Source organism: Macroventuria anomochaeta (genome assembly GCF_010093625.1).
Source record: "Macroventuria anomochaeta strain CBS 525.71 unplaced genomic scaffold BU25scaffold_18, whole genome shotgun sequence".
In the NCBI taxonomy this organism is placed as follows: Eukaryota; Fungi; Ascomycota; class Dothideomycetes; order Pleosporales; family Didymellaceae; genus Macroventuria; species Macroventuria anomochaeta.
The window spans coordinates 142,744-166,870 of record NW_022985379.1 but is presented as its reverse complement, the minus strand read 5'-3'; the positions used below and the strand labels follow the sequence as shown (position 1 = coordinate 166,870).

General features: G+C 54.0%; 10 protein-coding genes across 10 annotated transcripts; 3 read left to right on the top strand and 7 right to left on the bottom strand.

Moving 5' to 3' along the window:
• Positions 1 to 1,163: 1,163 nt before the first annotated feature.
• On the bottom strand, positions 1,164 to 2,130 carry BU25DRAFT_342005 (polysaccharide lyase family 1 protein; the record flags this gene model as incomplete). Its single annotated transcript, XM_033702889.1, has 2 exons — positions 1,164 to 1,712; positions 1,765 to 2,130. The coding sequence occupies 2 exons, from the start codon at positions 2,128 to 2,130 to the stop codon at positions 1,164 to 1,166; spliced, it is 915 nt and encodes a 304-aa protein (XP_033561232.1).
• A 758-nt stretch (positions 2,131 to 2,888) lies between these two features.
• On the bottom strand, positions 2,889 to 3,940 carry BU25DRAFT_411143 (uncharacterized protein). The gene has a single exon (XM_033706477.1). The coding sequence runs from the start codon at positions 3,592 to 3,594 to the stop codon at positions 3,067 to 3,069; it is 528 nt and encodes a 175-aa protein (XP_033561231.1). The 5' UTR covers positions 3,595 to 3,940; the 3' UTR covers positions 2,889 to 3,066.
• Positions 3,941 to 4,289: 349 nt separating this feature from the next.
• Positions 4,290 to 4,943, top strand: BU25DRAFT_431662 (uncharacterized protein; the record flags this gene model as incomplete). The annotated part of the gene is made up of 1 exon (XM_033708669.1): positions 4,290 to 4,943. The coding sequence occupies one exon, from the start codon at positions 4,290 to 4,292 to the stop codon at positions 4,941 to 4,943; it is 654 nt and encodes a 217-aa protein (XP_033561230.1).
• Positions 4,944 to 5,316: 373 nt separating this feature from the next.
• Positions 5,317 to 6,653, bottom strand: BU25DRAFT_458861 (mitochondrial carrier; the record flags this gene model as incomplete). Its single annotated transcript, XM_033710241.1, has 4 exons — positions 5,317 to 6,126; positions 6,183 to 6,259; positions 6,378 to 6,400; positions 6,616 to 6,653. 4 exons carry the CDS (start codon positions 6,651 to 6,653, stop codon positions 5,317 to 5,319), a joined length of 948 nt encoding a protein of 315 aa, XP_033561229.1.
• Positions 6,654 to 11,298: 4,645 nt separating this feature from the next.
• BU25DRAFT_411140 (FAD dependent oxidoreductase) lies at positions 11,299 to 12,921 on the bottom strand. The gene is made up of 2 exons (XM_033706476.1): positions 12,804 to 12,921; positions 11,299 to 12,748 (listed from the first exon to the last, which is right to left on the bottom strand). Exons 1-2 carry the CDS (start codon positions 12,841 to 12,843, stop codon positions 11,565 to 11,567), a joined length of 1,224 nt encoding a protein of 407 aa, XP_033561228.1. The 5' UTR covers positions 12,844 to 12,921; the 3' UTR covers positions 11,299 to 11,564.
• Positions 12,922 to 13,256: 335 nt separating this feature from the next.
• Positions 13,257 to 14,682, bottom strand: BU25DRAFT_491561 (uncharacterized protein). Its single transcript, XM_033711575.1, has 2 exons — positions 14,571 to 14,682; positions 13,257 to 14,515 (listed from the first exon to the last, which is right to left on the bottom strand). The coding sequence occupies exons 1-2, from the start codon at positions 14,592 to 14,594 to the stop codon at positions 13,613 to 13,615; spliced, it is 927 nt and encodes a 308-aa protein (XP_033561227.1). The 5' UTR covers positions 14,595 to 14,682; the 3' UTR covers positions 13,257 to 13,612.
• Positions 14,683 to 14,851: 169 nt separating this feature from the next.
• On the bottom strand, positions 14,852 to 19,792 carry BU25DRAFT_368672 (uncharacterized protein). Its single transcript, XM_033703901.1, has 5 exons — positions 19,594 to 19,792; positions 19,265 to 19,540; positions 19,007 to 19,213; positions 15,218 to 18,957; positions 14,852 to 15,164 (listed from the first exon to the last, which is right to left on the bottom strand). The coding sequence occupies exons 1-5, from the start codon at positions 19,622 to 19,624 to the stop codon at positions 15,132 to 15,134; spliced, it is 4,287 nt and encodes a 1,428-aa protein (XP_033561226.1). The 5' UTR covers positions 19,625 to 19,792; the 3' UTR covers positions 14,852 to 15,131.
• Positions 19,793 to 20,085: 293 nt separating this feature from the next.
• On the bottom strand, positions 20,086 to 21,337 carry BU25DRAFT_411137 (uncharacterized protein). The gene is made up of 2 exons (XM_033706475.1): positions 20,950 to 21,337; positions 20,086 to 20,892 (listed from the first exon to the last, which is right to left on the bottom strand). Exons 1-2 carry the CDS (start codon positions 21,197 to 21,199, stop codon positions 20,255 to 20,257), a joined length of 888 nt encoding a protein of 295 aa, XP_033561225.1. The 5' UTR covers positions 21,200 to 21,337; the 3' UTR covers positions 20,086 to 20,254.
• Positions 21,338 to 21,392: 55 nt separating this feature from the next.
• On the top strand, positions 21,393 to 22,502 carry BU25DRAFT_411136 (UDP-glucose 4-epimerase). The gene has a single exon (XM_033706474.1). The coding sequence runs from the start codon at positions 21,552 to 21,554 to the stop codon at positions 22,464 to 22,466; it is 915 nt and encodes a 304-aa protein (XP_033561224.1). The 5' UTR covers positions 21,393 to 21,551; the 3' UTR covers positions 22,467 to 22,502.
• Positions 22,503 to 22,705: 203 nt separating this feature from the next.
• BU25DRAFT_411134 (mitochondrial carrier) lies at positions 22,706 to 24,080 on the top strand. Its single transcript, XM_033706473.1, has 4 exons — positions 22,706 to 22,936; positions 22,990 to 23,183; positions 23,236 to 23,547; positions 23,598 to 24,080. Exons 1-4 carry the CDS (start codon positions 22,822 to 22,824, stop codon positions 23,931 to 23,933), a joined length of 957 nt encoding a protein of 318 aa, XP_033561223.1. The 5' UTR covers positions 22,706 to 22,821; the 3' UTR covers positions 23,934 to 24,080.
• The last annotated feature ends 47 nt before the right edge of the window (positions 24,081 to 24,127 follow it).

Sequence of the window (24,127 nt, the reverse complement as noted above, 5' to 3'; positions counted from 1 at the left end):
TCGCAATATGCCAGGAATAAGATGAAATACCGCCTCCCTTACTATCTCAATCATCAGCTTGGCTTGGCTTCAGGAAACCAAGGGTCTGCACTCATATCATTGTTGGATCGATTCTCTGCTACACAGTGCGCAAATCCTCTGGATCAAGTATTCTCTTTACTGTCTCTATGTTCTCCAGAGACAGCTAGAATTAAAGTCGACTACGAAATCGCTGCTGAACAACTTGCCTATGACCTACTCAAACAACATACGGGCCAGCTACGTATCTGCTCGGTCTTGCTTGTCATGCGGGCGTTGCAACGTTCGGACTACTTATTATCAGAGATCTTTGAAAGTAGCCATCAGAATGGTCCCTGGGTAGAATTTACTCTACCTGTTTCGGATCTTGTCTTTCCCTCTTCAGACATTCTCTATCGAACGGGTGCGCCTCAGTACATCAGGTTCGATTCGATTTGTCGGTCATCGTGCACACACAGCTTCACCGGTGGTTTCGATCCCATTATCATTGAACGGAGGGCAGAAAAGAGCCTTAAGGCAGTGCTCAACAACGAAGAGACTACCTATACGGTACGCATTGCTCTGAGAGTATTCCATATCCTGACACCTGGTCGCATTCGTCTTTGCGAGAAGGCTAAATCAAGGTCCGCTGCTGATGCTAAGGGTCATATATGCCTGGGATGGGGAGAAGGTATCGCTTTGTGAAGGGGTGCTTGCGTAGACGATAGGATCGGAAGCATGATGATGTCAAGGGCGAATTTCGCAGCAGAGTCGAATTTGTTGCGGTATCGGTTGGTCCGTACAGTGTCTGACTATACCCCTGACCACTACCCTGGACTAGTGTGTTACACAGGTATATAGTCGTCTCCTCCTAGCTAGATAGCAATCCAGCGCAGTATTCCATCGACCTGATAGTCCTACGTTATCGTTTACCGTAGCTATCAGTATTCTACAGCGGTCCACACCGCTACAGATTTCATGGTAAGGGAATTGCTGTCGTAGCATTGCATATCTAATCTCCACGACCAGCGCAAATATATACAAGAATGCCAGACAATCGTGAATTGATAAAAACACCGTTCAGTCTTTCTTCGCCATGTATCTTTCAGGCAAATCTACCCTAGGTGTTTCACTACCTAGCATGATCGATTCTCCTAAGCAATCGCTTAAAAGGAGAGGGTGTTACCAGCTGTGCCAACAACAGCGGCCTTGACCTTAGAAGCAGCAAGGAGGGTAGAGACAGTGTAAGGAGCCTTGGTAAGAGTACCCTCCTCAGCAGTGTTCTTGCCATCACCGAAGTCGTTGCCAGACTCAACAGCGTAGCCGGCATCGGTGGAGTACAGAGCCTTCTTGGAAGAGACGAAGACGTTGTTCTGGACGAGGAGCTGGGCGCCCTGGCGGGTGTTGATGCCGTCGGAGACGTTTTCGTAGTAGTTGTTGTAGAAATGGCCGGTACCGAAGCGGAACGAGGGACCGCGGGAGTTGAGGTTGTACAAGTAGTTGTTGGCGTAGGTGACGGTCAAGTGACCCTTGTCCTCGGAGCCGTTGGAGTCGGAGTGGCCGATTAAAGAGGCCTTCCAGTGGTCGTGCAGGAAGGTGTTGGTGACGGTGACGAAGTCAGCAGCATGGGTGATGTCAAGGAGACCGTCGTAGTAGTCCTTGTCGTGGTCACGGTCGGAAGAGAGGTCGAGGTGGTCGACCCAGACATTTTCAGACTGAAGAGACTGTTAGTGCGGGCCAGTGAAGTTGGGCGCTGGGGAGCCATACCTTTTGGATGGCGATAGCATCACCACCAACGACCTTCTGGACGGCGAAGTTACGAAGAATGACGTTCTTGACACCCTTGACGGTGATAGTGAAGTTCTCGAGGATGACCTTACTGTTCTGTCCGATGATGGACTTGTTGCTGCCAACCTTGACGTTGTCACCGGAACCCTTGATGGGGCCAGTGATGAGGACAATGGCGGCGTCATCGCCTTTGACGGCGGCGGTGAGCTCGCTGAGCGTGGAGACCTTGACGGTCTTACCGCCCTTACCACCGGTGGTTCCGCCATTAGTGGTAGCGTAACCAACAGTGGCGACGTCCTCAAGGGAAGCAGCACGCTTCTCGATGCTGTGCTTGACGTCAAGCATGCTAGGAGTGGGCGCTGCCAGAGCGGTGATGGCCGTAAGGCCAAGGGAGACAATAGTGCTGAACTTCATTGTGTCGAAGTGTTGATAAGTTCAAGAAAGAATGACTGATGGTTGAAGCGAAGGACTGGAGTGTTGGGGTTTGAAAAGAATGGAAGAGCTAGGCTGAAGAACAGTATACCAGCAGAGTACTGTCTCTTATATAGAGAATGCATCATCCGAGATCCGGCTTGTCATGTAGTCCCACGTTCACTCCCAAGCCCTACAAGCATGCCCAAGCGTTTCCATTGAAGCTTTGCCGAATTTGGCGACGATAGCGGAGGCCATGCGACTTTGACGGGGCACATTGCTTATTTCGACCAGGGACCGTAAGACAAGCAGTGAACAAGCAAAATCAGAGGACGCTCGGTACGATCCGGGAGGAATATGTTTGAAACGACTAACCAGATATGGTGGAGACCCTCGCACTCTTCGCGCTGCCAAGCCAAGTGGCTTCAACGTCGAAACATGGCGGTAACTCGAAAGGGTGGGAATAAGATTGAGCGGACCTCTGCGCGCAGAAACAATGTGGTGTGGAGAAATCTATGTTTAATTGAACGTCGGTAATCGTGACATGCCAAAAATCACGACCATGCAGCGTACAGTGTCGTGATATTACGGCATGAGATTGGATGTTGATGTAAGTTTGCCTGATTACAAGCATCAAATAGCATTTCATGTTGTCGCGGTCTCTGGCAGGAATAACAGCGTTTTGTCATCTTGTCAAAGGTAAGGTTGAGTGTTCGGATTCGGATTCTGACCAGTTCCGCTTCGAGGTCCCTCAGTGTGCTGACTCGGGTGACAGGTATACACATCGATGTGCGTACGTAGTCAACCAGGGTGGATGTTCGAAGGCTTGCAGAAAAGCTTGATTCTAGATATATCCACGTCAGCTTCATCTCACATAAGCCTACTTCGAAGCATAGGGTTTGCATGCTTGAAGGTTGTCCCTTTCACTCGAAGGGTAGGGCGAGCAAAGAGTATTGATCGTGACATTGCGGGTCCACGCGAGGGAACGATGGAAGTGGCGACTGATGGACACGACAGCAAGCAAGCTGGGTTTACCGAAGCGCCTGAGTTTGGTGAACAGTTTAGTCCGGGTAGGCACTCTTCCCCTGAAAAGTGGTGCGGCGCAAAGAGAATATCTCTTGGAAGATGTTTCGACTGCGCCGAACAACCGTTCATCTGGATGACGGCACAGACACAGATGATGCCAATACTGAGCTGTGGGTAGCCAAGATGGTAGGAAGCTGGGCAATGTCGATGCAAGTTGATGTTGGTAAATGGTGTTGCTGAGGGCTTGTAAGGCGTGATGCCTGTCATGAAACAGATGCACACCAGGGTCAACGGGTACACGCCCTCAGCAACATCAGGGATCGATACCGCGTCCATCGCGGAACCGACTTCTACAGTTCGAAATTCGTCCATGCCTCCTCAATCGGCACTGTCAGATTCTCCAAGAACAGCTCTTATACGGTGAATTCGAGAATTGCATACTTTGCACGGTGGATACATCGCATACCTACATAAATATCGACCACTGACCTCCCGCTACATAGCGGTACCTGGATTGACAAAAAGGTCCCGAGCAGTCGTTGTCAAGTGCACGCTGACCTTGGATCAGTGGAGTTTTGGTTAGACTCGTAAAATTTCCGTGATTTGCTCGATCCTTGAATGAAAAACAGCGGTACAGAAGCCAGCTGCAAAAAAACGGGAGAGGTAAGAAACTGGCGGACGAAGGGCCTTCGAAGCCTGGCCCTGCAGACTAGCGTTGTAACTGCCTCGAGTGTATCTTCGTACGTCTGGCGCTGGGAAAGGAAACGGCTATCACGTGCAAAAGTGCATGTGACATCATTGGATGGCCTGAAATGGTAATCACCTTGATTCGCAGTGTCCAGAGAGCTAAAGAGATGTCTTCTCAAGGCAGCAATACACTCATAACAAACACGTAACCTTCAAAGTGAGAACCACACTCCAAATCTGTCGAACATATTGAATCGTTGCAACTTCGTCCTTGTTTGGCCGCTACTATCTCTCACGACTACTCGCAGACCGCGCGTACACTCCATCTACCGCAGCTGTCACGAAGACTGCTTATAGCTTGCAAGACCTCAATCCACACAATGCCACCAATCCCTACCTACAAGAATGCGCCCATAAAGGCCGACGGCGTCACACCTCAGACCAACGATGCCTCCAACCCAGCACCAACACGCACCTCACGATACGTACCCGCCACAACAACCGTAGACTCTTCGGCACCTCCAGCTCCCCAGCCAGGCGCCCGCCCAACCCCCACAGCCTCTACGCCCTCGAACCACAACGGCCCTCCACCTCCTCAGCCCGGCTACACAGCAACGCACATCACGACCGAGACACGAGTCCAGGCGCCGCCACCTCAATTCACACAACCACCGCCGACCGACTCGCAGCTCGCTGGCCGTTCGACAGTAACCTCGACGACGGCGAGCAAGCCGGGTCCTACAACGCTGAACTTGGGGCCGGTGGCTAGTCCGTTTCAGAGTGCGGATACAGGCGGTGCGGTGCCCACGGCGACTGCGACAGATGGGGGCGGCGGGAGGAGGAGTTTGGAGCACCCACCAGGGTATCAGCAGGCGCCTGACAACGCGCCGTATACACAAGGTGGTGGGATTGGAGGTGGAGAGACTGCTGGAGAGGGCATTGGGGCTCAGGCGTGGAATATGATCTCGAAGGCTGGCGAGGCATTGAAGGGTGCGGAGGAGGCGGCGTGGAAGGCTGTGAACGGCAAGAGATGAAGGTCTTATTTGTCAACTGACATGATGGTGTCGAATGATGTACGATACAAGTAACAATCACATAGCAATGGAACAATGTTTGTGTGAAGGAAACCCGAGATCTTTCTATAAACCACTATTTTTCCCATGCTCCAAGCGATGGAAAGTAAACACCTAGGAAAGGGGTAAATGGACAAAGCAATGCAAGCCGGATATGACGAGTAGTACAGGGCAAAGTAAAGTACAAGGTGTTTCACCACCGGGTCGTGCTTTCCGTGACGGGCTTGATGTGCTCCATCATTCACCTCTACACACAACTCGTCCCCTCGCGTCGCGATTATCTGCTTCCACCACGTGAACTCGTTTTGGGGTATCGAAGAAAGAGGGAAGGCGCTTAACCAGATCCACCCTTGAACTTCTTGCCGAACATGAGGAGCTGGGCCTGGTCGTAGATGGACAGGACACCGGCACCAGCAACACCACGGAGGATGTTGGCACCAGCACCCTTGAACAGAGACTTGACACCCTCAGCGGCGACGATCTGGCGGGCAGCATCGAGAGTACCGTTGTACTTGACGGCCTCACCGGAGGTCATCATCATACGACGACGAATGGTGTCAAGAGGGTAGGAGGCGATACCGGCACCGGTGGTGACAGCCCAACCAAGAGCGAAAGAGGCAAGGAAGTTACCCTCGAGGGAACCGGTGAGGAGGACAGGCTTGATCGAGTCGTACATACCGAAGTACAGACCACGGTAGACAACGATACCAGCAACGGAGGGCATGAAACCACGGTAGAGACCGCCAATACCGTCGGAAGCGAGGGTCTTCTTGTAGACATCTACGAGACCGTTGAACTGGCGCTCACCACCCTTCTTGGCGGACTTGGCGTCGTTGGCGAGACGGGTACGGGCGTAGTCGAGGGAGTAGACGAAGAGGAGGGAAGTGGCACCAGCGGCACCACCGGAGGCCAAGTTACCGGCCATCCACTTGGCGTAACCGTCACGCTCCTTCTTGTAGGCGAACATGGACTTGTATGTGTCGCGGAAAGCGAAGTTGAGGGCCTGGGTAGGGAAGTAACGGATGACGTTGGCAGTGTTACCACGCCAGAGGGAGAGGACACCCTCGTTCTGGGCAGTGCGCTTGAAGCACTCGGTGATACCGTCGTACTTGCGGTCGAGACGGCCGGACTTCAGCATCTCATCCTGCAGCGGGTGTTAGATGGTGGCTGATGATGGATGTTGATAGGACTGATGCATACCTGGTTCTGGATGAGGAGCTTGACACGCTCGATGGGGGCGGCAGCGGTCTTCGAGACGGCGGCGGAGACACCACCCACTGATAAGGGGTTAGTAGCTGCATCTTCGGGAAAAGTTTGCGCATCGAGTTTCCATTGAAGCCGAAGCCATTGACTCTCAAGCTTGATGGAAATTGTCGGTGCACCGATGAAACGTACTCAAGAAGTCGACCACAAAGCCGCTACATGTTTGTTAGCCTTGTTTCTTGAATAGGTAGCCAATTGATAACAGATCATAGCCAGCTAACGACCTCTCAGCGCTTGCAATTCCATCTCTTGCATCGTTGCCCTGCGAAGGCAGGTGCGACCGATGCCATTAAGATGAAGATTGCGCAAATCGCTGATCCGGTGCAGCTGAAGCTGAAAAGCTTGCTGTTGGCGAGAGGAAATAACGTACGGCATGCCCATGAAGGACTTATCCTGTTGCGAAGCCATCTTTTCGATTCTGGTACTGAACCGTAGAGTGGAGAGGGGGAATGAAAGAGATGAAGTTGAGGGTTGGGGAAGGGAAGCTATTAAAGCAGTTGGCGATGCAGATTTTCAATGGAGAAGGCACGCTAGCGCCGCCAAGGACGCTCAGGCCGCCGCTGCTCCGGGACCTCTTCGATGCCTCGGGGAAGCAGTGCGTATTTCCAGAACAGCATGCAAAGCAATTCACTTTGTTCTGTGCATCAGTGTAACTCCACTTGAGCCGCACTTTCACTGCAAGCTGGTAGTTGTTAAAGCTGCAGTATGCTGCCATTGTTCGTTACCTCGCTCATCTCAAGGAAGCACCCATAAGCGTTGCTGTAGCAGCCACTACATCGAAACTCTTTGGCACAGCTGCGCACGCACTGCAATCTGGCAGCTGCCGCACCTGTAGAACTGTAAACTGGGGCTTCACATGTGTCCAGATGCTTTTTCAAGCTTGAATCCACCCCGAACGCGGTGCGCTTCGCAGCGCTTCTCCTTTTCCCAGGGTCCGCCTTGAGCGCTTTTCCGCAGCCAACAAGGTCGGGCAATTTCGGGAGGGCCGGGCCAATAACGCGCGAGGCGATGGAAAATTCGTGGCCCGGCCCCCGTTTGTTGAAAGGACCGTGGTTCGCCGTTGCCCAGGTGCTTCTGGATGTGAGGCCGCGCCGATGATGTCGTTTCGACGAAGCTGCCTCTTCGGAAGCTGTTCGAGCAGAGCTGCCGGCTGCGACGCTCCACGGATGCTGCGCTGTCCTGTCAGAAAGGCTTGACCACCACGACGTCTGTGGTTGCGCTGGGCCAACCAACTTTTTATCTTGGAACCGTCTTCTGGCACCCACTGTTTCGATGCACGAACGGAACGCCCGCCGATACAACGCACACGACCATACGCTCCACCAAGCTCGTCATCACCGATAAGACATGCCGAACCCAACCAGGGCTTGCCCACGAGGTACCAGGAAATAACTTTTCCGTCTGAACTACAATTGCATGCCAGGCGTATCCTTTGGACGATGTGCAGACCTAAGGATTCTCCCGCGTTGGAGACTCACCTTTACCAAAAGTGATCCCTCAATAGACAGGTCTTCGTCAAGCCAGCAGCACCAAGCTTATCTACGATTTGAAGGTGCAACACGAGTCGAAAGACTGCGGTCAATTGATTCACTCTCAAGCACTGTTTCTGATCATATGCTCATGAAGCACTGTAGAGTCGATGGTACAGTTCTGAGGGTCTGATATAACGTGCTGCTCAATTGCATAGGTTGTTCAAATCCACGAACATTTGTTATTGCTCACCAGTCGTAGAACGCAGCCTCTCGCCAGTGATGGCTCTGGAAGCAATGCAACGTCTAGACTTAGGATGCTCAGCAAGCGCAGTTCCCACCTTCGAACCACCGTCGAGTCTATCAGCGTCGAAATCTCCGCATGAGCGAGATTCCACAATAGCACACGAAACGATGTATACCGCCTAAGAGAAGGGTAATAGCTGGCAAAGGAGTACCGACATGAGCATTTATGGGCAATGAATGGAAATTGAGGCTGGCAAAAGACCTTTTGAAGGTGTTGGTCACTTGTGGTTTCGGCGATTGCACAGCACCTGCACCAATTTGCACCTGCTTCAACAGGCCTTGCACACTCAGCCCTCGACTATACAGCTACATACACAGACCGACATACGCAAATAACAACTCCGGGAATTTTGTCAAGGAACACAGGAGTAGCCGAGCTGTGACCGACGAGTTCACCTGGGATCTGCTTGTGCGCCGCTAGCTCACCGGTCTAGCGTGCGCCACCTGTCTCCACTCACGCTACGCTCCCGCACTGACTCGGTTGTACCTGCGTCAGACGTCTGTGAGCCTTGTACTCAAAGCATCACAAATACGCAGGAGCAGTAGCAATAGCAGTGGACACGGTTGTAGCTGGCAGGCACATGCATCGAACGATGATTCCAACAAAACTAGGGAAGGCAAAGAGTCGACGATGATTCCTCCTGACGGCTACAAGTTCGTGGCCAGAGATTGCGATTCGACATATCGGTTCCACGCTACAAGACTCAATCGAATAGAAGAAAAATCTGGCTGTTGCACAGCAGTGGTAGGGAGGTGAACACGACGGACACAAAAGGAACGACTAATGGAAACATCAGAGGGTATTGCGGTGGCTACAGTTTACCTGATGATGACATTGAGTCTATTACAAAGTTGAGGCTGTCGCTGTGAATGGACCAACTGCATCGAATACAGCGCTGGAGACTATGGTGCCGATATACACTTCAGTCCAAGCGTTCGGATTTGTGTTCCAATTCGCATATGCAGCTGCCGATGGCTTGTCTGCCAGAGTTGGTGACATGCCTTCAAGTGGGTCAGGTACGGGTTCTGCCATGAGTTGCGACCTCCACTTGAACCACTAAACAAGTCCGGGTGCTTACAGCCTGGGATAAGGCTTTTGTACCTGGGAGAGAGCACGTCTCCATTAAGCTGAGCCCTGACTTCGTCTAGGTGAGTGTACATGTGTCTCCAGCTCACGGGAGGGTTTTCAGATGCCCTCATGTTGGTACTCGTACACAGGACATGTAGCTGAGAGGAACTAGCCATGGGCCTGAAGCTGGTGTTCCTGTAAGATGGCCTCATCTTTGCACGGGTCGCGTGCTCGACAGTCTGGTGCTGTACACGGGAACTGGCCCGTAGGAGACAAGGTGCCGCTTCTAGGTGTCCTATATAGGTGGGATCAGCCGGCCTTTGCAGTCGCATTTGGCGTGCAGGTAATGAGATCTGAGGTGTGGTCAAACCTAGTTTGACGAAGGCCTTGGTAGTGTAAGAATAACCAAAGTAAGAATGTAGATGTGCTGTTCTGTTGGATTATGGAGCTGATGGAACGTAGCAAGATGGTCCTTGTAGACTTCCGGCTCATTGAGGTCGAAGAAACCAAGTACAACAAAAGTGAAGATCCTACAAGCACTCTGACTGCAGGTAGTCGCCTGGTACGATACCGTGAGTTGACAAGTGATTGTCATACACATCAAAAGTCCCCGCTCGTTTGAACCGTGCATTATAAACAGAGACCGGACAAGGATAGTCTGGTTGATACTGCGTATTACGTTCGGGGAGGGCTTGAACGTGCGTGTATCTGACATGGGCAACCAGGTTGGCTCAACACTGAAAGAGCGTCTTGTCGTCGCAGAAGGGTATAGGGCATTGCGCAGGAAACCCTTCGAAGGCGAGTGCCATGAAGTATGAGCTTTTGTTGATCTGCGAGTTGAGCTGAGCATTAGACGGAAAAGAGCCGTGCCATCTCAGTGCGAACTTCACCGCCGGTGACCAAGACTCTACGATACATCCATGTTGTACGGACCCTGCTTGTTTGGTCAGCTAGTCTTTGGAATTGAATGATGCCACGATGTCGCCAAATCGACAGTCAAAGCCCGCCGGGAGGACAACTGCAGGGGCATACTGGATGGTAATGTCTCAGGGGCGCTTCGAATGCTGGATGCCGTCCGAGAGCACTGAAGTTACCACGTATCGAACAAGATATGCACCGAGAGCGTGATCTCTCGAGATGTTCTTCTCCTTGGTGAGGTATCCATTGTTGACAAGAAGTTCAATGACGCTAGAAACACGCTGCTTGTTTGAATAGCTCAGATCCCAGCGTCATAATACAATTCCAAAGCTCTCCTACAATGTATTGTTGGCGCCGAGCACGGTATTATACGACCACATGCAATGAGTTGGTTTATCAGTGTTGGTGGACAAGTCAGTAGGGTCTGCTGTGTCCTCATCTGTATCGTGATCTTCGTCTTCTGGACTCAGCAGATATAATGACTTTCACAAGTTGTTGACCCCCCTCTGTCTGGAAACCATGATGTCATCTACCCACGAAGTGGTTCTTCAGGCCAAAAAGCTATATCTCATCATCGTTCCAATTACCAAAGGGGGGTCAGCAACTTGTGAAAGTCACCGATAATTGACAAAGTAGTACAAGAAGAATCGTTCAATCTCTTGCCCCGCTGGTGTGGCACTCTGCCTGGACCCGGGTTAGCGAAAATGTCTTGAAGCGAGGAAAAGGTCTTTTGACGTAGTGTTGTTGGAGAATGTCCCTACGGATAGCGTCGAACTGGTTGTGTCAAACCTTGCGGCCCCGACATTGACGACGTGTTTCAGGTTGCAATACTTGTGTCTGACCGGCTAGTGTGGAAGCTAACCAGTCGTTCACTGGACGAGGTGCGTTATGCTGACGCTGAAGTAGAGTGTCTAACGAATGGTCTAGGGCCAGTTGGCTGGCCGCATCGTCGTCCATGATGGCTGTTGGTACGTCGTGGTTCGAGAATGGGGCATGTACGAGCCCACGAGTGCAAAGCAGGTGCATCAAAGCACTTGCCCGGAATTACGACGAGAGTGTGCTGGACAACGATAACGTGACGTGAGACGAGCGGAGCAGAAAAGGAGTGCCTCAATGTCGAGAAGGACTGAAGCGTGTCTGGTTTGACAGGTGAACTAAGGGCGAACTTTGGAGGTCAATTTCCAGCTCTTTGTGTCGTGCACGGTGACTTCGAGCTTGACAGGACTGACGTTGGAAACTCAAAGACATAGGCTGATGACTACGAATTCACGTTGAACGTTGGGGATCATGGGTCATCATTGCACAACGTCATGATACAAGGAGCCAACATATTGCTTTGGAAGTCGCTTTGAGAATACCACCTCTTTTCTTTCGACGAAGTATGCACTAGAAGCTTGGTCCCATGAAACCTTTCCCTGGGTTGTCTGATCTCCACTGAGATTCGAAGAAGGGACGAAGAGACATGCTCCAGGGAAGGACCACGGTGGAAAGGCTCGAAGGCAAGAAGCTCACCAAGTGAAGAAGGAGCAGACTCGCAACTACCGCCACCAACCCCCCTCACATAACCCTCCTAGGATCCAAACTACTCAAATCGGCACTCTTGATCGTCCCTTCCCACACCAATTCACTCAAACATTTCGCCGTCCCCGGCGCATTCTGAATCCCCCAACACGTATGCCCTGCCCCTATCAGTAGCCCTTGAACCCCCGTCTCCCCAATTAGCGGTCCCTGCCCGCGACTCACATTCGGCAAATAACACGCCTGCCTTGCCGTAACCTCTCCATCCCTCAATTCCTCAGACACAGTGGAAACGTGGTCGATGATATCCTGACACCTCTTGTCGTCGACTTGGACGAGGTCGGAGCTAGTGGGGAGCGGGATGAGTTGGTCGCCTTCGCCGCAGGCGTAGACTTCGTTGTTGAGGCGCGCGTAGATCTCGGGTGTGACTGTTTCGCCGCGCTTGGAGGTTGGTGAGCGCGGGAGGTCGATGGACGTGAAGAGCGCGTAGGCGGATACGGGGCGTGTTGGCCGGATTGTTACGCTGTGTGCGCGGAGTGCGGAGATTGGGGCGGATGGCCAGATTGTGCGGGTCCAGGGGCCGGCTGTAATGATCACAGTGTTTGCGTTGAGTGTTGTCTCTTCGCCTCCGTCTTTGGGCTTGTAGGAGACGGATTTGACTGCGCCGGATTCTTGCTTAATATCGGTTGCTGAGCCGTAGATAATCTTTGCTCCGCTCTCTTCAGCTAGTTGGGCCATCGATGTCGTGAACTGGTAGGGGTGGACTTGTGCGGTCGTACTTGGTGTGCCCATAGCTTCATAACTTTGAATCCCCTCTGCAGCGATCCAGTCTAGATCTGGCGGTACACCGGCTGCTCGCAGCAGCCCGATGGCTTTCTTACTCCTCTTTTCCAGGCTTACAGAGTTCTCGCTACGCCCATTCACAGCGCCATTCTTCTCCCTTTTCTTTAGCACACCATACATATCAATCTGCCCGCAGTGCACAGCGCGATAGCCCCATCTTTCTGCGCCGCCATGCTGATCTGAGAGTTCCTTGTGCAGACGGTAGCTGAGCGGAACAATACAAGACGGATAGGCCCAAAGACCGAGAAGACCTCCTGCTTTTCCTGAAGCGCCACCAGCAATCTTGGTCGCTTCCAGTAGCGTTATGCTATCTCTTTCCCTGTTGAAACTTGGGTGTTGCGAGAGGTAGTATGCTGTTGTTGAGCCAATGATACCACCACCTGCACTAATCAGCCATCTCTTCCACATCAGAAATACGTTTTTCGCAAAGCTTACCGATGATGACAATATCGCGTTTGTTTTGTTCAGATGCCATGATGCTTGAAAGTCGCGAAGTTGCTCTCAACATCAAATTCCAGTGTTGTTGAAGTTGCGATGGCAAGCGTGGCGCAACATGGTGTTGAAGATAAGTTTCGGTGTAGCATCAACCCGCGGATACGTCATGGGTGGCGGCGGCAAGCTGCAGCAGAACGCAGCGGAGCATCAACAAAAGTTTCGTCTTTGCACTTCAACTTCAACATTTGACAAGGATGCCAAATAGCCTCTCATGTTAATGTGAAAGCTGGTACCGCCCAAATTCTGGGAGGTAGTCAAGTTATGCTTGCTGTCATTTTGTCAGCTTGCACATAGCTAAAAGTATACAAGGAATCTTACTTGCCTTGTACCACAGCTAGAAATACTCTCAAGGTCTATAGGCTCGACGGTTTGGAGAACTGGTAGCTGCAGCGTCCCCGAAGCATCGCAGAGGCCCGGAGCAGCGACTGCTTGAGTGCTCTTATGGACAACGCTAGCGTGCCTTCTCTCCATTGAAGCTCTGCATCGCCAACTGCATAAAGCTTCCGTCCCCAACACTAATCACGACTATATCTCGTTTCATTCTCCCTCTCCACTCTACGGTTCAGTGATAGAATCGCAAAGATAGCAGCGAAACAGGACAAGATCATCGAGGCATGCCGTACTGTATATTATGTGGCCCTCGAAAAAGAAAGATTGAGATGGACATTATTATGCTACCAATGATCCCGCACCTTTGCACTCAGAACACGGGGAACCTGCTCTTGCAGACTTCCAGCTGCTGGAGCAACTTAAAAATCACCACCAAAGTCACCACCACCACCATCATCAAATCCCCCTCCGTCACCTCCCATATCCCCGCCATCATCACCATAATTGTTCTCCACGTACGTATCACCATGATCCCCCGCATCACCTAGCGCAGAACCCAACATCGCACCACCAAGCAGACCAGCACCAGCGCCCAGCGCCAAACCACCCGCGCCCATACCGCCACCTCCCGGACGGCGACCCGTAGGCATCGCGTACCCAGGACGCTGCTGATACATGCCCTGTCCACCATAGTACCCACCACCGCCATACGCCGGCTGCCCATACGGCTGCGATGCATGGTGCGAGCTCGACCCGTGACCGCTCTTCCCTAGCAGCTTCCCAAGGATGCCGCCTTTGCTTTTGGTCTGAGTCTGGTCTTGGTATGGTGCCGACTGGTATGGTGTGGAGGGAGCTTGGTACTGTTGTTCTTGCGAGTAGCCTCCGGGCGCTGGGTATCCTCCTGAGTGCGGTGCCCCTGCGATACTTGGACCGGAAGCGCCATGGCCGCCTTGTGGTTGGTTGTAGTAGTCGTTGCTTGCGTTGCGGTTCGCATCGCCCGAGCGGCGGCCTGCGCGCGCTTGCTCTTCCTCTTGCAGTCTGCGTGCGAGCTTCTCGTCTTCGCTGATGCCCGGTTGTTGGCTGCCATACGGGTTGTTACTGCTGAAGCTCGACTTCTCACTCGTACCGGTCGGGTGGGAGGATGCGGCACCTCCGTACGTGGGGGGAGCGCCTGCTGGTGGTGCTTCGCCGGGTGGGTAGACGGCTTCTGTAGGCTTCTCCCATGTGGACTGCTTGGTGTAGATATTGACGAAGAACCATTCGTGATACTGCTCGTTCCAGACTGCTTTCCAGCCTTCGGGTACCCTTGGTGGAGGCGGGCCCTGCATGCTGTGTAAGCTTGCTGTTGCACTACCGAGCTTCCTGCAGGAGACTTACTGGTGGAGGCGCGTAGTCCGCCATAGTGGTCTGGTGGATGTGATTTTCCTCGAATGTTCGTGACCTCTGTGAGAGTTCGAAGTTGAGGTACAGTCGCTTTTGCAACAAAGAGTAGAAAAGCAATCGTGGTGAGTGACGAGGTTCAAGCTTATGCAGAGGGAAGCGCGACCTGAATGCGCGTCATAGTGCCGACATCATCCACGCCCCACCAAGGAACTGGCAGTGGCGGGGCAAGCGGCACGTGTAAGCTGCGAACGCCTACCTTGGAACGCTCGGCATCTCCAAACGTCACGAACATGGCGCAGTATGTGTACGTAGCCATCGGTCTGGTGAGCGGAAATCAATCTTGATTATTGCGAAGTATGTGCAAGGAAAGTCTGAACCCACTGGCAGTCAAGCCGCCACAAATGCATACTACAATGCGAGAACGACAGACCGGAAGATCAACGCTCAAGGGTACGGCAAGCCATGCTGAAAGATGTACTCGTACAAAAATTCAATTCAAACATACTGTGTGTCGCGCTAGATTACGTTTCGTACCAGTTGTGCTGCGAGATCCAGTTACTGCTGCCCAGAGACCAAGTAGTCCGTAGCCTGTCCAAGATTAGCCCAAGATCGTATGTGAAGGGTGGTACGAGGAAGCCTACCTTGTTGATGTCATAGTCGAACTTCTCCAAAGCACTGAGAGCCTCGTTACGGTTGTAGCCCATGGCTGTCAACTTCTTCAAGATAGGGTCGTCGTGCTCGGTACCGCTGCTGATTGCACGGCCCAACTGAGGCATCTGGGGTGACTGAGGAGACAGGTGTCCCTGCTTCGAGGACGAGGCACCAGCATCTTCATTGTCGAGGCTGTCAAAGACAGACTTGCTGAAGTCGGTGGTCTGCTGCTGAGAGTGCCCGGACTTATCGTTTTGCGAGGACTCGAGGTTGGAAAAGATGGCATCCCAGTCCTGGGTCGAAGAGGAGGGCTGAGGTGCCTGAGGCTGTCCAAAGCCGTGTGACAAGTGCTCGAAGTCGCTGAAGCTGTCGTCACCGCGCGGCTTGCCTGTAGGTGTCTGCTGCGATGCCATTGTGTTAGATTTGGATGCCGCAGGCGAGTCGAAAACAGGGTTGAACTCATCAAGCTCATCGCGCTGATGCGAGGAGAATATGAAGTCGTCATCAGCCTTTTCGTCTTCCTTAGCATCAGTCAAGTCGTCGAAGCCAGCATCGAAGTCGTCGTTGAAGGCCGACCTCTGCAGCTGAGGTTGGTTTGTAGCCTGGGAGGCACCCGCATTGTCGCTCGTACCGTACGACACAGCGGAGTGGTAAGCATCGGACGGAACAGTCGACGACGGTGTATCGTTTGGTGGGGGCGATATCGTCGTTGGCTTCGAGGAAGGACCACCGAACAGGACTGCACCGTGGCCACCAGCAGGACTGAAAGACTTCTCAGGCGATTGTGAGGTAGTGGGTGAGTTCGGGACTTCGCGAGAGGGCAGCAAGCCGCCGAACTCAGGAGGGAACTGGTTTGAACCACTGCGCTGACCGACCGTCGAGTCGTACGCTGGCGGCGACTTCTGTGCATCTGCGGAAGGCAGACCGCCGAGGTTCGAGTCAAGACGAGTGGTTGGCGGTGGTGGTGACCTGTACAGCTCGTCTGTCGATGCAGTACCTGGACGCTGCTGCTGTGGCTGTTGCTGCGACGATTGTTGACCAACACTGCTGCGCTTTTGTTGAGGAGATGTCGCAGTAAAGTTGTCATCAAAGCCTTGCTCGTTATCGCTATCGCTTTCATCATCGTGAGTCAGATCCTCAATGGGTGGAAACTCCTTGTTGAACTTGTTGGAGTTGTCCGTAGAGCCGTTAGCACCAGAACCAGAGGCAGTGTTCTGGCGGCTAGAACCGAAACCAGCGAAGGCAGAATCAAAATCGACCTTGCCACCAGGACGAGAGTTCTCGCTGGTGGTACTGCCGAAGGGATCAGCACGGTTGGTGTTCTTGCTCTGGTTGCTGAAGCTGCTGTCTCCAGTGGGGTTCTGCTGAAGAGGCGTGGCAGCCTCGCGGGGGAAAGCTCCAGGGATGTCCTGGACCGCAGCAGAGGGAGCGCCGAAGCTGGAGAAGGTATCCTGGCGTTGTGGCTCAGCCCTTGTGGATCGCTGAGTGTCGCTGGTCACGCTGGCTACAGGCGAGGCTGTAGAAAAGTTGCGATCGAAAGAGAACGGCTGAGAAGGGTTGAATCTGTCAGGCTCTGTGCGGTTCGTCTCGCTTCGCTCCAATGTGGCCTTCTCGGGGACAGGAGTGCCGGCGGGCGAGGCCTTCGACACAGTGGGTGTCTCTTGGCCCGGGGCACCGGGACCACCGTATCTGCTAGCAGGGGCAGAGACCTTGACAGAGGAGCTGAATGAGTCGGATCGGGGGCCATCTTGCCTGAGAGGCAAGAACGACGAGGTGAATTGGCGAGACTCGGGAGCAGCTGGAGGTTCTACACCACGGGGCGACTCCTGGTAGGACGAGAGAGGTGGCGAGGTGGATGGAGTGGGGACATCAGGACCCTCAGAAGAGCGAACAGACTGTCCAGATGGGGCAGAGAAGTTAGGTACGTGGCTCTGGTTCTCCGAGCGGAAAGAAACCGGTGGCGGGGTGTTCTGCGCAGGAGCGAAAGAACCGAAGACGCTATCAAAGTCCTTGTGCGGTCCTTGAGCAAAGCCAGAGGGAGACATGGCGTTGTCTGAGGTTTGACCCGGCGACTTGCGGAAGAAGGGGTTGGTGGACTGGCTCGTTGTAGATGCGGCGGGGCTGGCGACTGCTGGTGTTGACTGCTGTGGTGGGCTTCGTGCGGCTTCCTCCGCAGCTCTGCTCAGATCGTTCATCTCATTCTTGATCTTGTCACGCTCTCCTTCGTTGGTAGCCAACTGTTTCTTGTTGATGGACACCATACCCTTCTGCTGTCGTGCGTCTGTCCTCATCTTCTCAAGCTGAGGTCGCAGCTGCGCGACTTCAGCATTCAGTTGGCGGATGCGCTCTTTGAGGTTGGCGTTCTCGCGTTGGTCAGCCTCAAGAGCGCCTCCAACTTGACGATGCTGGGTTTGAAGGTCCTGGTAAGTTCCTTCAAGCATAGCGATGTCCTGTTGCAACTTGCGTGTCTCGTTGCGCGAAGCTGCAAGACGGTCCTCGAGCGCCTTGACAGCCTTGACCTCCTGCTCATATGTTGTCTTGAACTGCGACAGCCGAACCTCGAGCTCTCGTCGTTGGTTGGTCACGCTGTTGAGGTCGCTTTGCGTAGCCTCCTTCTTGCTTTGCACCTCCTGCATCTGGTTCCTCAATGTAGTCATCTGATTGGACATGTTGGCCAGCTCAGTCGAGTCCTGCGTAAGCTTCTTGTTGATTTCAGGATCGCTCTCGCCCAGGAGGTCATCCATAGCCGAAGGCTGGTTTCGCTGCGAGGTCCCTGACTGACCAGTCGAGTGCGAAGTGAGCGTTTGACCGAACGAGGAGGTAGGTAAGAAAGGCTTGAATGTGGAGGCAGGGTTGCGCGGCTGTGGTTGGAATGGTCCAGGAGATGCCGGCGACGCAGCCTTGCTTTCGAATGGATCACTGTCGAACGGCTTGCCGAACGCAGCAGAGCCGCCTGTATCCATAGCTCGCTGTGGTGACGCAGGCTCAGGAGCAGAGAATGCGTCCAAACCGAAAAGATCATCAGCAGCTGACTTGGGTTGTGGTGGAGGTGGCGCAACAGCGGGAGCTTGCTGGTTCGCCCGTGTTCGCAGACTCGGGGGAATAAGGTTCGAAGGGAGGGTTTGAGGCAACTGATCACCCTTTCGCTGCTGTCGGATCAGGTACATGGCGACTGCAAACTCGTCCTTGGATAGCTGCCCTTCAGAGTTGATATCCGCAAGGTCCCAAATGCCTGCAAGAATGTCTTCTGGCAGCCCAGAGTCGCTGAAAAAGCGCACTGCCTGCTCTCCTGTGATGAACCCGCGGCCCATTGTGTCGACTCCCTTGAACAGGTTGTCGTATGAAGCCTTCTCTTGTGGGCTGATCAGCCAGTCGTTGCTCGTCTGCTGCACTGGTGCTGGTGGCCCAAAGGGCGGCTGTCTGAGAGGACTCGCTGTCCTTGGAACGTTCTGCTGACCGCTGAACTGGCGCGGGATCGATGCTTGATCCGGGCGGCCCGGAGGAGGTGGTAAGCCCCCCCTTCGAGACGCAGCTTCGTATAGCCCAGGAGGCAGGGTGTTGGGCAGAGCCTTCATGTTCCCTGTGCGGTAGGAAGCAAGAAGGTGCATGGCAATGATGAACTCGGTGACGTTCAAAGCGCCGCGCTGCTCTGTATCCGAGAGGTTCCAGATCCGACCGAGGACCTCGTTGGGTAGTCTTGCTTTTTCAAAGATCTCCTTTGCATTCTCGCCTGGTTCGGGGTCAGTTGGCGTCCATACGACTTGGACGAGATGGCCTACCAGATAGCACGCCATTGACGGCGCCCGACTTCTCAAACAGGCCAGCATACTCGGAGGCCTTGGCGGGAACGAGCGGAGGGACGCGGATGGGGCCCTGGCCGCTGACCTGAGCCTGCAAGGGTCCTGTGGTCTGAGGAGAGAAGCCCTGGGGAGCTGCGGGCGATGCAGCCGGTACTGAGAGACCCTCAAACTTGGGTAGCGGTGCAGCTGTATATATACGTTAGCACCTACGCCACCCACACCTCCAGCAGAACGTACGCCTGAATGCCAGCTCCGGCGAAGGGTCTCGGCCAGCCTGGTAGTGTCCGATGAGTCGCAGGACCTGGCAGAAGCCAGCCATGGTCAGCAGGCCGCGGTTCTCCGTGTCTGCAATCTGCCATATCTCGCCCAGGACGGCCGGGGCCAGCTTGGTGCGCTCGAAGAACTTGACGGCGATCTCGCCCGTTATGACGCCGAGCTTCTCTGTGTCGGCCTGCTGGAAGAGGTGCTGGAACACGCGCTTCTCCTCGGGCGTCAGGTTGAGGACGGACTGGTCTATGCGCGGTTAGCTGTCGTCATGGCAGAACCGTGGTGTTGTGTGGACGCACTCAGCTCGCCGCCGCCTGCTAGGTCCGCCATGGCTGTGCAGTGTGAACGCCGTCAGACGGTGGAGCTCGTGGATGGGCAACGGGCGCCTGCGATGAGGCTGAAGCTCTCCGGGGTACTGTCGTGTAATGCGCGGGCGGGGAAGCTAGCACGGGGAGCGCCCGGCGGCAGAAATGGAGAGGCTGGCGGCAACACCACGGCACAGCGGGAAGGAATGATTGCACGGATGAGCAGAGCCGTGAGATGGGAGGGAGGTGGTTAGGAGAGCATCTGGCGACGTTGTCGAGGACCGCGCCAGCCGGAAGCTCATCCTCGTCGTCAGTCGCGGGAACTAGTGGTAGGCGTGCTCGATGCTCTGGCTGTCGATGATTGGTCGAGAGTTGCGCATGGCTGGATCACCACTGGACACTGCAGCTGTCACATCTGTTGGAACCAAGCAGATGGCCTGTTTCGGTTGTGCGACAGCTGATCAGCCCCGACAGTAATCTCACGAGGTTTCATTGATGTTTGCTGCAACAACAGATGCTATGTATACAACAGAGACTCGTTGCGTCGTGACTACACATTTTGTACAGGAGCAGTGAGGCTAGCCGCTGTGGCTGCCGTACATATATACAAGATACAGGGCGACGAAAGGGACAACACTGAATATCGAGGGGTGGGCTACCTCCACATGTTCGTTCTTACCGACCTCTGCGGTGCCCTGGCGCTCTTCTCTCTTTCGCATCGCACAAAGGCCAGGCTGGGCGTCTCTTCCCTCCTGCCCCATGCTCTGCCCAGCAGCCAGTCTGTGACGCTGATGAACTTCGTCGTCTTGTCCCAGTTATGACCTTCTTCAGTGTGTTCAATGGTATGGTGGACAATCCGGCCCTCCTCGTCAAACTCGAATACGAACAAGCCAGTGAACTCTTCGTCTGACGGTCGTGAGCCCCGCACGATATTTGTGACGCTCTCGAAGGTCTCGCTGACATGTCTGCTGTCCTCTTTGCCCGACCTGCCGCACGTTTGCCATTTGACGATCAGCTTTTCGTTGCGCATATGCGCGGGTACTGAAGGTCCGCAGCCGTTCTTAACCATGCGCTCAGACAGTATCTTGAGCTTCACATTGCCGATTACAGGCACTCGACCCCATGCGACTGGAGCTGTCCATAGCGCAGCTGTGTACGCGAGCTTTCCGCTGACAGTGGGAAGATGAGGGTGCGTTGAGGGGAACAGGTGGAGGCTGATCTGTGGCGAGAGCATGTCTGACGGTAGCGGCGAGTTAAGGAGATTCGGGAGGCACTCGTGGAGGACTCTGATAGCTGCCACACGTCAGCGTTCATGTTCTTCTTCGACTCAAGTTCTGTCGGCTGCCGTACTGTTCCCTAGCTTCAGGCTGCGCTCGTTGACGCGCTTCTGCTCGCGCTCATCGAGCTCCGGGTAGGCGCATGGCGTGGTGCTCGTGAACCAGCTGCGCGACACCGATGCCTGTCGCGGCCGTACGTCTGTGATGTTCCTCTGGTACTGCTTCAGCCCCAGCAGCCGGGGCGCTGTGAGGGAGCTGCTTGTGGATCGCGGGAGCTGCGTGCGGGCAGAGCTTGAGAATCTCCGCATCAGACCGGTGGTCATCTGTCCGGGTAACAATGATCAACCATAGGTATCAGGGCTCTGGGTCGTAGGTGGCCGGGAATGGTTGTTAGTCTCTTCTGCGATTGCCGGCGCGGAGGAGAAACATCGAACATGGGTCGGTCGATAGGCCGATATGTAGTGACGTCGTGCGGGAACCATTAGTTGCTGTGTAACTGAGATCACCCCGCAGACCATGGAGATCTGGTAGGTATAAAAAACCCGTCCGTATTCAGGCAAACGTAGCTATTAAATGCTTCCTCAATTGACTCGTCGAGCTTTTTCTTCTACCAAATCCATAACCTCTATCTTGCCACCAACAGCTACCTCTGGAGGCGTACGAGCATTTTGAAGCATGTCGTCTGGGAAGCGAATTGTCTTCACTGGCGGCTCAGGCAAGGCTGGTCGCCATGTCATTCCTTATTTGCTCTCGAAAGGACACAAGGTCTTGAATCTCGACCTCGTCGACTTTCCTGATCCAAGTGCCGGAGTCTTCACCCTCAAGACCGATCTGACAAAGAGCGGGCAGGTCTTCAATGCCCTCACCACCCATTTCAACTTCGAGGGTTACGAGGAGAAGAATGTCCCTAGCCCGCCAGATGCAGTCATCCACTTTGCTGCTTACGCTAGAAACATGCTGGTTCCTGACAACGAGTGCTATGCAGCGAACGTGACATCAACTTACAACGTCATCGAAGCTGCCTGCAAGCTGGGCGTACGGAAGATCATCATCGCCAGCAGCGAGACTACCTACGAAGTCTGCTTTGGCCAGGGAGGCATCGACTACCAGTGCTTCCCTCTCACCGAGGACATGGACTTGAACCCCATGGACTCATACGCCATCTCGAAGCTCTGCGGCGAGCGCGTAGCACGCGGTCTGGCACGCAGATTCGATGCAGACATCTATGCTTTAAGGATTGGAAACGTCATCGAGCCGCACGAGTACGAGCGCGACTTTCCCAAGTACATCAACCAGCCTCAAGTCCGTAAGAGGAATGCGTGGAGCTATATCGACGCCAGAGATCTGGGTCAGATATGCCATTTGGGTGTCGAGAAAGACGGCCTTGGCTTCCAGGTGTTCAACGCAACGAACGACACTATCACGGCGACATTCCCGACTAGACAATTCCTCGAGCAGTGGTGTCCGAACACGCCAATTACGAGAGAGCTGGAGGAGTGGGAGGCGCCGCTGACCAACAAGAAGACCCGTGAGGTGTTGGGCTTCCAGGAGGAGCACGACTGGAGGAAGTACTACAACCCTGGGTCTTGAAGGCGGGAAGATTGACATGTTAGCATTGTGAGCATGTAGACAAGAACTTGATCAGAACGATTGAAAAGTAAGCAATCGCGAACTCATCTGTCTTGGTGTGCATTTCGTCGCTCGAAGTGGGTGATATTCAGAATAGTCAGAGAAGACATGATCTCCGCAAGGCTGTTAGCGCAGTCGCCCACAGCCCCGAAGCTCGGACAGCTGTCGTGCGATTGGTATCCGCCTTGCGGATTTTTGTGCTCAACCGCTGTCTGTCACTGCGTCGCTCAATTCCCGCACATCGATACCCATTTTTTGTGTCTCTTGTTTGCTTCCTAGGTCCTTCTAATTGCATCGTCCCTCATTCTTCGCCACAATGTCGCCCACACCCTCGGAAGCGGTCGCGAAGGTTGCGCAAGTCGCCGCCGGAACCAGCTCGTCGGCCAAGGAGTACAAGAGAGAGTCCAACACAGCACGATTCTTGGGTGCCGGTGCGTGCAGCAGCTATACTATGCCTGGATGGATGTGTCTGACAATGGGACAGGATGTGCGGGTCTTGCTGAGCTCATGATCTTTCACCCCGTCGACACCACAGCCAAGCGTCTCATGAGCAACGTCGGCAAGATTGAGTCGGCGTCGCACCTGAACAAGGTCATCTTCAGGGACGCAGCCAATGCCTCTGTTGGTAGTCGCTTCCTCTCCCTGTTCCCCGGTCTCGGATACGCCGCTGCGTACAAGGTATGACGCTCTTTGCGACCCGGACGGAGCGTCGTCTGACAACAATCTGCAGATCCTCCAGCGCGTCTACAAGTATGGCGGACAGCCCTTCGCACGCGACTACCTCGCCAGGCACCACGGCGACTTCTTCGACCAGACATTTGGCAAGGGTAACGGCAAGGCCATCATGCACGCGACTGCCGGTTCCCTGATTGGTATCGGTGAGATCGTCCTGCTGCCGCTCGACGTCCTCAAGATCAAGCGTCAGACCAACCCTGAGGCTTTCAGGGGACGTGGACTGTTCAAGATCATTGCCGATGAGGGATTCGGTCTCTACCGTGGCTGGGGCTGGACAGCAGCCCGTAACGCGCCCGGCTCGTTCGCAGTATGTGTACCTATGGATGAAGACCACATGCATGCACTGACATGCTACAGCTGTTCGGTGGCTCTGCCGCTGCCAAGGAGTACCTCTACAAGCTCACCGACTACAACAAGGCCACCTGGGGCCAGAACTTCGTCGCCTCGATTGCCGGTGCCACTGCTTCCCTCGTCGTCTCGGCTCCCCTTGACGTCATCAAGACCCGCATCCAGAACAGGAACTTCGAGAACCCCGAAAGCGGTATGAAGATCGTGTCCAACATGATGAAGAACGAGGGTATCGCTTCCTTCTTCAAGGGCCTCACACCCAAGCTGCTAATGACCGGGCCCAAGCTCGTCTTCTCCTTCTGGTTGGCCCAGACCCTCATTCCTGCCTTTGGCAAGGTCATGTAAATTTGTTGCTAGCGTTTATGATGATGTTGTACTATATACGGGAACTACGGTTGTTGGGACTTATAGAACTGGTCGCCGGAAAGGCGTTAGGCTCACGATGCACGAGCGAGTGCGTTCAGGGTCCAGAGATATATAATATCAAGATCTCCATTCTACGGACACATCGTCAAAACATACACGAAGCGCGACGCTTG

Coding starts and splice junctions, on each gene's coding strand:
- BU25DRAFT_411143 (XM_033706477.1), bottom strand. CDS start 3,594: ATGGACGAATTTCGAACTGTAGAAGTCGGTTCCGCGATGGACGCGGTA.
- BU25DRAFT_411140 (XM_033706476.1), bottom strand. CDS start 12,843: ATGGCATCTGAACAAAACAAACGCGATATTGTCATCATCG. Junction 12,749..12,803: donor ACGCGATATTGTCATCATCG/GTAAGCTTTGCG, acceptor TGATTAGTGCAG/GTGGTGGTATCATTGGCTCA.
- BU25DRAFT_491561 (XM_033711575.1), bottom strand. CDS start 14,594: ATGGCGGACTACGCGCCTCCACCA. Junction 14,516..14,570: donor CGGACTACGCGCCTCCACCA/GTAAGTCTCCTG, acceptor CACAGCATGCAG/GGCCCGCCTCCACCAAGGGT.
- BU25DRAFT_368672 (XM_033703901.1), bottom strand. CDS start 19,624: ATGGCGGACCTAGCAGGCGGCGGCGAGCTGA. Junction 19,214..19,264: donor GCCGGAGCTGGCATTCAGGC/GTACGTTCTGCT, acceptor GTATATATACAG/CTGCACCGCTACCCAAGTTT. Junction 15,165..15,217: donor TCGACTATGACATCAACAAG/GTAGGCTTCCTC, acceptor AATCTTGGACAG/GCTACGGACTACTTGGTCTC.
- BU25DRAFT_411137 (XM_033706475.1), bottom strand. CDS start 21,199: ATGACCACCGGTCTGATGCGGAGATTCTCAAGCTCTGCCCGCACGCAG. Junction 20,893..20,949: donor CAGCCTGAAGCTAGGGAACA/GTACGGCAGCCG, acceptor GACGTGTGGCAG/CTATCAGAGTCCTCCACGAG.
- BU25DRAFT_411136 (XM_033706474.1), top strand. CDS start 21,552: ATGTCGTCTGGGAAGCGAATTGTCTTCACTGGCGGCTCAGGCAAGGCT.
- BU25DRAFT_411134 (XM_033706473.1), top strand. CDS start 22,822: ATGTCGCCCACACCCTCGGAAGCGGTCGCGAAGGTTGCGCAAGTCGCC. Junction 23,184..23,235: donor GATACGCCGCTGCGTACAAG/GTATGACGCTCT, acceptor AACAATCTGCAG/ATCCTCCAGCGCGTCTACAA. Junction 23,548..23,597: donor ACGCGCCCGGCTCGTTCGCA/GTATGTGTACCT, acceptor GACATGCTACAG/CTGTTCGGTGGCTCTGCCGC.